General features: G+C 32.3%; 2 protein-coding genes across 2 annotated transcripts; one reads left to right on the forward strand and one right to left on the reverse strand.

Moving 5' to 3' along the window:
• Positions 1-4,008: 4,008 nt before the first annotated feature.
• LOC113233155 lies at positions 4,009-6,977 on the reverse strand. The gene is made up of 3 exons (XM_026468166.1): positions 6,850-6,977; positions 6,588-6,755; positions 4,009-6,511 (listed from the first exon to the last, which is right to left on the reverse strand). Exons 1-3 carry the CDS (start codon positions 6,897-6,899, stop codon positions 5,125-5,127), a joined length of 1,605 nt encoding a protein of 534 aa, XP_026323951.1. The 5' UTR covers positions 6,900-6,977; the 3' UTR covers positions 4,009-5,124.
• A 492-nt stretch (positions 6,978-7,469) lies between these two features.
• Positions 7,470-10,991, forward strand: LOC113233128 (phospholipid phosphatase 6). Its single transcript, XM_026468123.1, has 4 exons — positions 7,470-7,555; positions 9,682-9,831; positions 10,290-10,389; positions 10,556-10,991. Exons 1-4 carry the CDS (start codon positions 7,547-7,549, stop codon positions 10,948-10,950), a joined length of 654 nt encoding a protein of 217 aa, XP_026323908.1. The 5' UTR covers positions 7,470-7,546; the 3' UTR covers positions 10,951-10,991.
• The last annotated feature ends 6 nt before the right edge of the window (positions 10,992-10,997 follow it).

A 10,997-nucleotide genomic window follows, 5' to 3' on the forward strand; every position in this document is an offset into this window, starting at 1 on the left:
AAAACTAATATTAAATATTTAAACGTGTACAATTTATTTACTTAAAATTAGGATATTAGGTATATATATAATGTAAAAAGGTGTATGTATATAAGTGAGTGTGTATAAGTGTAAGTGTGAGTGAATGTGTGTGAGATGAGAGTATTAGCAATGGTTGAAGTTGAGAATTGAGTATACGTACACGTGAGCAACAAACAGTATTTGTGAAAGTTAACACCACGAATTAAGCAGGTACATTTAGTAGATCCTCAGTTTCGTCATAGTTTAACAATTTCAGCCATTTTATCATCGCGCTTCTACAGTCGTAATATTGCATAGAATATATTTTTAATATTCTGTTTATTTTATTATAAATATAGGCAGATTGTTTATCATAATGTTTTCCTGCAAAGTACGAATTGGTTAATTGAGAAGGAGCCACTACATCATTTCTTCTTTTATTTTGCAACCTTTGGTCAAATTTCAATGACCTATGGAGTTTACCAACCACATGCAATATGTATAGTTTCCTTACTGAAAGTACGTTACTATGATTATAAAGTTCTGTAGTGGGAAATCTATATGGCTTAAAATGCATAACTTTCAGTAATGATCTCTGAGCTCTCTCAAGATCCAAGAATTTAGTTTTCGATGCACCTCCCCAAATTGGAATACAATAAACAATAACAGATTGCACAAGGGCAATGTATGTTTTATTTAGCAAATCCCTTGTTGCGACATGTCGCAAAGTTTTGAAAACCCAAACAAGCTTTCTTATCCTACTCGATATTAAGCCTAGTTGTGAATACCAAGACAATTTCTGATCAACAATAACACCGAGATATTTAACTTTATCAATTTTGTTGATAGAAGGACAACTGCATGTTTGTGTGTCGTGTCTATCACAACTATGAATTTTAATTTCAAAACCATCAACTGGTTGCGACGAATTTCTAAGGGAGAAACATATATAGTTAGTTTTAACAGTATTTAAAGTTAAAAGGTTCATATCCAACCATCCAGAAATCTTGGCCAATCCAGTTTCTGTAAGTGTGTGTACTTCTTCCCAAGTATCTCCTGAGAAAACTATCGCAGTGTCATCTGCATAAGTGAATATTTTACCTCCAGTTATGTCAAGATTACACAGGTCATTTATATAGATGAGGAAGAGCGTAGGACCCAAAATACTTCCTTGGGGAACACCGAAACCAATGTTTACTTCATCACTCAACAGATTTCCCAGTTTGACATACTGTTTTCGATCTGTCAGGTAGCTCTCAAGGAGGGCATGAGCACAGCCCCTAATACCAATGTTCTCCAATTTTTTAAGAAGAATGGGGACAGAGACGGTGTCAAAGGCCTTCCTTAAGTCAAGAAAAACTGTCAAACATCTTTTTCCATAATCTAATTTCTTAACTACTAGTGCACTTAAATCAAGAACAGCGTCTTCTGTAGATATGCCTTTACGAAAACCATATTGAGATTTTGCTAATATATTATATTTGTTCAGAAAGCTTAGCAAACGCGTATTGATCAGTTTCTCCATAATCTTAGAAAGTGCAGGCAGGACTTATATTGGTCTATAATTATTTACATCGTCTCTGTCACCACTTTTATACACTGGCGTTACCGTTGATTTTTTGAACGCATTTGGAAATACTCCCAAACTGAAGCAAAGGTTTATTAAATGTGCAATTATTGGTACAAGAATAAATTGGGAACATTTCAAAAATTCAGTTGGTATGGAATTCCAACCTTGGGAGCTGTTTGAATCAAGACTCATTAGTATAGTTTTGACTTCATGGGGGTCAGTATCGAGTAAAACAAAGGATGATGTTTGATGACATGTTGCAAACGGTTTTGTGCATTTTACTGCTTTGCTTGTAAGAATCTCTTCTGCCAGGGTTTTACCAATGTTGGCAAAAAACACATTGACCTTATTGATGGATTCTAATGGAGACGATGTAATATTCAATAAATTTGTATTAGATATTTTTGTTTGCTTGAATTGAGTAATTTCATTTATTGTTTTCCATAGGGTTTTACTGTTTTTGGTTGAAGTAGCCAGTTTGTCTCGTTCATATTTACGTTTTAGTTTTTTTATTAGACCGTTACAGTAGTTCCTATATCTACGATAAGTAATATTTAATATTTCATTTGCGGGGTCTAATTTTAATTTCTTTTGCATTTGGTTCCTATTTCTTATACATCTTAATACACCTTCTGTAATGTAGGGTTTAATTATACGTCTATGTCTTGAAATAGGTAGGATTTTAGTATGTTCTCTCAGAGCAATGGATATTTTACTAATTAAAAGGTCTATTAACGTATTCGGATCTGTTGGAAGGAACAATTCATAAAGATTTTGTTTCTGCAAACTATTATACGCATTAGCGTAATTTACCAGCGTTTTTGTCTTAGAACAGACTGGTAATACAGTGGAATCGGACAGAGTCAGCAGTATCATTAGATGATCAGATATAGATGTGTTTAGAACAGCAACTGTTGCAGTGGTTTGCCTTGTATTAATTTTCAGCATGAAATGATCCAGACATGCTTGTTCTCTGGTTGGAAATGAGTGCCCCGAAAGAATACCATGCGTTGACAGAGATGTGAGGTAGTAGAGTCTATTTTTACGTTCATAAGATTGTTCAATGTGTTTCGGAGATATGTTAATATTTATGTCACCAGTGATTATTATATTTGGTTTAGACTTAATAGTCTCCAGGTGTAGGTTAAGTGAATTTATAAAGTCATCCGCGTTTGCATTCGAAGGAGAACGGTATATACCCAATATTATATAATTATTAACGCAAATTTGTAAGCACGATGCGTGCGTTAACATAATTTCTTTAACTGTGACTTGATGATTGTTTTTTATATACACTACTACTCCATCGTTCTGGTTAAACAATTTTGTTGTTAGGTAAGAAGTATAGTTAGATAAGTAGGGAATGGGTTTGTTTGGGTGCAATCGGCATTCAGTTAAAATTATTATATCAATGTCAATTTTAAACTGTGAAAAGCTAATTTCAAAATCGTTAATGTTGCAATAAATACTTCGAATATTTTGGGTTATTATATTTAGTCTGGCTTTCTTTGCTGGTATGTGGATAGAAAGATCGTCTATATCACAAATGACGGACTTTGCAATTTCAGTATTATCTATTTCTTGAAGAGTTTGCAATGAGCTATCCATAAATGACTATACAATATGGTCTGCAATACACGTCTGATACTATGTTGCCCGAATAAAGCGCGGATGTTTGTGTTTGTGAGTGTGTACGTGTGTGTTTTAAGTGTATAATACAAAAAATAATGATTAAAAGTACAAAATATAGCTTAAGTAAAAAACTGACTGATTGCAACATTATTTAATATGACAAAACATATTTGAAGTACTGTTTTTGCTCGAATTCCAAAATAAAATGCAATTTTGAGTTGTGCCGAAATGTCCCGAAAACAGTTACGTCCTCAAGCATTTTTTTTTAATAATAGTGTTGTGACCAATTAATTGACGAATTTCACCGTGTCACTTCGATTTCTCAGAAAAAAATATAAAAAAAGATATTAGAAAAATTATGAACATTACTTGAGATTGTTTGTTATTGACATTGATAACTTCCAACTTATTGCCAGCCGAATAATTGAAAATTTATGAAATCCTTGGTTTCTTGGCAATTTAATCTTTTTATGTAGTTGTTTTATCGATGAACATACTTATTTACACTAAATTCTCGTAATAAATCATTTATGAATATTATAAAATTAAAAAAATTGGATACAATTCATCTGAATGTGGGACAATTTTACGAAAATAAGAGGAATTGCTACAAATAAATTGCTTTTAACAGAATTGCACGATTTGGCCTTAAAGCCCCCCTGAATAACAATGAACCGAAAAATAATCTAAACAATCACAAACTCTTCAAATTTTGAATCGATTTCTCGAAAATCGTAAAATGTGATTAGTCCACATCCCTATACACGTCACGATGACAAGTGTCAAATTTGGCCTCTAATTTGGAGACGACTACAGCGTAAATTTTTGTATTGCCATCGATTTGTAAGGCAATTGGCAAATTATGCTTATCCAAATAATAAAATTAACATTCATCTTTTTTATATAATCTTTCCCATATTGACAATGAAAGTATTTTTCCGGAACTACTACGGACTACCAGAAAAGTCAACCGTGACCATGGGACCTGTAAAGGGCCCGAAACGTCGGTTTGTTTGAAAAAACATATATATGCGATTTAAATCCGGAAAAATAGTTTCATTTCCTATGTGTAACAATCGCGAAAATTTATGAACTCAATAGAATATGAACCTATTGAACTAAAATAGGAAAAATATTACGGCAAAGTCGTTAAAAACCAAAACAAAATTCGGTTACTTGGCATAGCATCTGGCACGGTATGTTAAAAAACGTTGGTTCGAATGATAAATTAGCATCGAGTATTCGATGTAATTTAGTAATAGGTAATTGAATAGACAAAATGCTAAAGTTTTTATTAGACACCTACACCATTTTGTTCTAATAATGATGTAAAATATTGGTGTTCCCAGTATCATCATAATGTCAGCCGAAAGACGTCTACTGCTGGGCATAGGCCACCTACTATAACATCATAAAATTACATAATTACCCAATATTTATATATAAGATTCATTGTAATACCTCCAATCTAATTCACTGAACAACATAGTATCGTTTAGGCTTTTCTTTAATTATATATATATTTATTAAATGATTTCCATAAATAATTCATAATGTATAACTACAACGCGAAACATAGGGTGACAACCAGCCGACAATTATTTTGTTTCTATGGGTCGGTCACATTGATGGAGGTGGATAACAAACTAACATAACCAAAAAGTCAGAAGATATAAGCAATTGTTTTCATTACCAATACAAAATTCTATTTTGTTGTAATAAGATTAAATATGCATGATACCAGGATATATATACGATATTTTATAATCATTTTCTGTAACAATTATTAATCGTTTAGCTTAATTATTTATAAAAAAATATTATTAATGAATCTGATGATTTTTGCAGTTTCTTACTTAGATGACAGCCGCCATCTGTTTAACTTAAAGCAAAATAGTAGAAAAACGCTGATTTGTTAATTATCATTTTTCTACATTAAGTTCATTTAATGATTGTATTGTGACTTGTTTCATGATTGATCCTATAATATTTTTTACTGATTCTCCCGAGTAATTTTCATTACTTTCAAATTTTGCAGTAACGGCTCTGAAGGTATCATTCATGATACTTTTTAATTTACTGCCTAATTCGTTACTACCATCTTTATATGTAGATTCTTCTAATTTTGTTGAAATAGTAGCCAACTCTTTATCCTTGAGGTCTATACACGATTTCAAGTTTTTTATTTCATCTTGAAAGGTGTTTTCAATTTTTTGTTTCTCACATGCCTCTTGTAAAAGTTTTTGTTTTATTTCAACAATTTCATTATTTTTGTCAGCTATAACTTTCTCAAGTTCTGCTATTTTTGATTTGTACTGTTCATCATTTGGTATTTGATTAAGTGTTTTGGGTACATCCTGTCCTTTTAAAATTTTTTCATATATGTCAATCTTATTTTCATACTCATTTAATAGTTTTTGCATTACTTCAATCTGAAAGTTACCACTTTTGCTTATGTCTGTACTGCTCAAATCTTTAAGCTTGTCTAATATTAGATCAATTTTCTCACTTGTTCTGTTCATATTCATCCTCATCTCACTGTTACTTATCCTATGTTCTGTTAAGAATAAACTCAAATCATTACTTTGTGAAGGGCTGGGTAGAATGCTAGGGCAACTTGTATTTGTAACAGGTACAAGTTGCCCATTAATTAAAGTATAAAGTTGTGGTTTTTCAGTAAATTGGTCAACTCTAGGAGACATTGCTTTAATTACCTCAACTTGACTATGAGCCTCAGGTGTATTTTTATCAGTGCTAAACTTTCTTGATATAGCTTTAATTGGTTTATGTCTAGGCTTGGGAGGATTCACAATTTCATTTGTATCCGAGGAATCACTAGTTTTCTCAGTATGCACAGCTTGAGGTGGCAAAACTGAATGCCCCATGTTAGCCATTCTGTCTAGAATAGATTGTTTAGTTTTCCTATTTAGAGATGAGTCTGTGTCACTTTCTTGATTCTTTGTATCATTTTGAACATCCACACTTATTTTCTCCTTTTCTTTTTCAGGTTTTGGAAGAGTTTCATCAATATTTTGAAAGAATTTTATTGTAACATTTAAGTGTTGTAAAGTATCCACTACTTTTTTCATGTCCTCCTCATTTCCACAAAGGCTCCAATAACAACGGAGATTGTCGTAATATGATATGTAAAGATTGCCTTTTACAGTCACTTCCAAATTGGATGTGACAGTTGCACTTGACAGATTAGTTTTGTTAGAATCGTAAAGCACAATGTTATGTATATTGTTTTTCATCATTTTAACTATGGCAAAACCCAACTTTCCTTTTGCTATATATTCATTTTTAGTCCTGGAACATGGAAATAATGTAAACGGTCACTAAATAAAAAAAAAATACATTGGAAAACTGCTAAAGTTTTTCATACCACACATATGCCGTAAGTACACAAGCAAATATACATTTAGTGGCTTTTGTGTCTTCTGCAGGCTTCGAAGTAGTGTCAACCGGTTTCGGCGGTACATATTTCAATGACTCATTTTCACTCTCTTTATTGTGACGAGGAGAACTTCCAAAGATATTGGACAAGGATGTACTGGAAGAAACAAACCATATTAACAGTGTTCATTTGCAATTATTAGTCCTCTTGATAACACATAAACATAACTATAAAATTATAAGCCACTAACTTAGACATTGGAGTAAAAAAATCATCATCAACATCTTCCGTTTCCAACATAGCTATAATTTATTTATTTACTAATGAATATTATATTATTAGCATATAATACTATTCAGTGCAAATAAACTCGGCGAATGTAGTCTACAAACCACATTGTAAATAAATTTAAACATAGACCATCTAAAATGAACAATAAAAACTTAAATCGCAACACGTAATTGTTGTTGTCACCACAGACTTGGATTGTCACTTTATCACAGACTACACTTAGGCAGTGCACTTTATGCTTACTATTTTTATTTGTAAGTCAATGTTACTATTAATAAATTACATCCTCTGAGGCTTTTGTTCCAAATGTTGCTATAATATTATTTCGATTTCGTGGAAAAAAAAGTTTTGTATATTCTGCAAATTGTCACTGTCATCTGTCAGTGTCAGTCACTGTCTATTGGAATAAAGTAAGCGAAGCACAAGAAATAGCTTATTAAAAATCCTTATATCCATTTTTAACAGAAATAACCAAATAACTGCATTTAACGTAATATGATTTAGTAATTCTTTTTTAACCTGTACAGTCACTACATCTATAAAGTGCACGGTAACTGGAAATCAGTGTAAATATCATTTCATTAGTTGTCCTAATAGGTACTTTTATTTGATCAAGTGTTTTTATCTCTTGAGCTTCTGTTCACTAATTCTGCGCAATGGATATGGTGAGAATTTACTTTCATTTTGGCTTCTTTACTTTTATTCTGAAAACCTAATATTTCGTAAGATTAGGAGCAACTTATTTATTTTTGCTTCCCGTGTATTGTTCCTCCTACGTGTTTTGCATGTTTATTAATTTAGTCATCTACTTAATAATTTCTACGCAAACATTGTATGAGAACATATTGTTTTTATAAGAGGTAGTTATTTTTGGTTTCATTGCTTTAAAAATGCTACAATACATAATACTGATGTCTTGCCAATCAATGATGTTTTTCTAATATAAAATAGACTTTTTTCCACAATGCAATTTTAATTCTAATTAACATGGTTATGTATACATTCAGGAATACACAAATTTTATTATACAGAGTGACTTTTTTATCAGTAGCAAAATTTTTACTACACTATCTATCAAATACTCCATTTTTGAAAAAAAATTATAGGTAAAAGGACAATGGCAAACTCCCATACAATTTTTTGTTGACATAATTTGTATGCGTGTGTTTATAAATTAGAAATATGTAAAAATATAGTTGAAATTCCTAAACAAATTTTGTTTTGGGTTTGACTATGATTTTGCCATTGTACTTGCCACATTAAAATTGTTTGCCCAAAATAATAATGTATATAATAAAAACAGTAATATTTGGTCCCAAGTGGCACTGCAACAGTTTTGGACAGACGTGTCACTTACCACCAGTTCCACAACTTGTTCGTCCCATCACTTGGTATCATAAAAAAAAATCCCATGCAGTGCAACCGCATTCATATTCAGTTGCTAGTGCATGTTCGTCCTGAACATATGTCACGCTCGCGTGGCCTCTCTCTTCACTTCCTTCTCATGTGTTCACTGTAACTAGTCAAACCGTGAGTGCTACTAAATGGTGAGGAGTTACTTTTTAAGTGGTGAAGTCTAAGGGCAGCCCAGAGACTACCGAGTAGAAAGTATTCTACGCCTTTGTAATCTGGGAGGCGAAAATGCAAGGACACCCAGTCATCAAATGATTTTAAATGTCGTGCAATGGCTAGGCTATACCCAATTTATCGACATTTATTATATTTATCAATATTTATTAACCTTCACACACTCAAAGCTATGTAACTTATGCATCCTTGACTTATATTTGCTAATTACGCGAAATCATAACAAGAAATCGGTAAGCCACGCAACATGGATATAGGCTAAGTAATAATAATGTACTAGACCACCACACTAATTATCTGGTCTCAAGTTTCTCAAATTGGTCCTATTGAGAATCGAATCCAGGACCTCCTCATCTAGCACAGTACTAACCATTCGGCCGCCAAGGTAATTAAATTGCACTTTTGTCCGTCAAAAATAAGTTCTAATTTCTGTAGTGTAGAAATCGAAATAAATTGAATTGGTTATTTTAAAATAGGTTTCTTACCTAGGTTGTCAAAAACAAATACGTAATACAGACGTCATTTATGTATTTCTTTTGGCGAGGTTACAATTGCATCGCCTGGGGTCGCCGTTTTTTGGATGAGTTTGTGATGTCATATCTCAATATTTTAGTACTGGGTGATACTAATGTAAGTCAATGTACTAAAATAATAAACATATATGTTATATTTTCATCAAGGATCATAATATAAAAATTTGGTTATTGATAAAAAATCAACACATATGTGTATCCCTTCATATCTATATTTTTTTTTTAAATTGCAAATAATTTAAACATACAGAACAATGGAAAAGAGCGATATGGTGACTTTTTGGAGGCCTTAAACACTGTACACATTCCCCAAAAGTTTTCTGTCAAAATATAAGTTCTACATTCTTTGAACATTGAGTAGTATTGTAAATTTATCATTGCATGAAGTCTCCCCAAAATATTTTCTGTCGCAAAATAATGTTATACAGTTTTTACATGCATATAATATTGTTATTAAATATAATTGCATTATAAATTATTGCACTAAGGCCCATATACATACTGGACACATATTATATCTACAAATATTTATTATGTATTATTATAGGCCCACATACATACTGGACACATATTATATCTGTATTTATTAGACCCAGTTCAAAGTGTTATCTTGAACCTTGTATTATCATAAAGATACTAAACATATACCACAATGGCTGTTTGATTTTCAGCTAGGAGGTCCTACAGAAGAGAAAAGAAACATACATCCAATGTTGAAAAAAATACTCAATTATGACATTAAAGTCACAAAACAGTTTGTGGAAGCCGCACTAAAGACAACTGCTCTGAGGTCACTTCGAAATCATGCAAAATTTTTGGAGGTAACATTAGATTTCATTTTCAAAATATTTTATTATAATACATGTATGTATTTAAAGTATACAATCCTGACACACATCTAGCACTTTGTCAACACCTTTGAACGCTTTCATACACTTTAGGGTGTGGTCTCTCTATTTTGATTTAAAAAGGGTGTGAAGAGAGTACTGTAAGTTTGTATACAATTTTTGCAATCAATCAAGTCACTGTTCTTAAAATAGTAACATGATATCACATTACTTTGTAAACACCACAAATGTTGCAACTTGTTACTAATTAATGCAAGTTAATACATATCATTCTGACAAGTTCTGTTTAGACCCTTACGAATTTTACATTGCTTTCATATTACTACTAGCACTACCAGAATCAATACCCAACAGCCGCCACTCCCTACCAAGTGGCATCTTGTGTAAACACCAATAACAAGTGATTCAATATATAATATTTACTTTTGTAGGTATCCTGCCATGGCATTGTGTGGCTGGCGGGATGGCTCAGTTTCATCTGGTTTTTTGACAATAAAGATCTATATCAGCTTCAAGTCAATATGTTAATTGGTAAGACACTCAGACATTAGTTATCTTTGACGGTTTAAGACAGAGTGTACATAGGGTAGTAGCAAATTACAAGGACAACTTAAAGAGCATTGTTCATCAGCACTATCTTATAAACGAAAAGATAAAAGTGGCTAGTGTTAAAATTATTCAATTGATTAATTTTCAGCTCTAATCCTGGACATTGTGGTAATAGCAGTCATCAAAGCAATCGTACGAAGACGTCGACCAGTACCAATGAACAAATTATTGGAGTTGGGACCTGACAAGTATTCCTTCCCATCTGGACATGCAAGCCGAGCTACTCTAGTCGCAATTACATTAATGTATCTGGACCCTGTATGGATTGTCTTCTATCCTCCTCTATTTGCTTGGGTGACTGCTGTTTGTCTATCAAGAGTGCTGGCTGAAAGACATTACATTTTAGACGTCCTAGGTGGGGTGGGTTTAGGGGTCTTGGAAGCTCTTTTCATGTGCCTAATCTGGCTTTCTCGAAATGCTTCCATAAGTATTATTTCCTCATTATCTGATGAAAAGAAAGATGGAGGCGAATATCATGTCTAGTTTTGTAACTTGGTTTGTAGATTTAATGAAAATTTAACAAACAGTAA

The sequence above is a fragment of the Hyposmocoma kahamanoa genome, unplaced genomic scaffold (assembly GCF_003589595.1).
Source record: "Hyposmocoma kahamanoa isolate Upper Pololo Valley unplaced genomic scaffold, ASM358959v1 78, whole genome shotgun sequence".
Classification (NCBI taxonomy): Eukaryota; Metazoa; Arthropoda; class Insecta; order Lepidoptera; family Cosmopterigidae; genus Hyposmocoma; species Hyposmocoma kahamanoa.

Coding starts and splice junctions, on each gene's coding strand:
- LOC113233155 (XM_026468166.1), bottom strand. CDS start 6,899: ATGTTGGAAACGGAAGATGTTGATGATGATTTTTTTACTCCAATGTCT. Junction 6,756..6,849: donor TTTTTTACTCCAATGTCTAA/GTTAGTGGCTTA, acceptor TGTTTCTTCCAG/TACATCCTTGTCCAATATCT. Junction 6,512..6,587: donor GTACTTACGGCATATGTGTG/GTATGAAAAACT, acceptor TCCATGTTCCAG/GACTAAAAATGAATATATAG.
- LOC113233128 (XM_026468123.1), top strand. Junction 9,832..10,289: donor ATCATGCAAAATTTTTGGAG/GTAACATTAGAT, acceptor TTACTTTTGTAG/GTATCCTGCCATGGCATTGT. Junction 10,390..10,555: donor TCAAGTCAATATGTTAATTG/GTAAGACACTCA, acceptor ATTAATTTTCAG/CTCTAATCCTGGACATTGTG.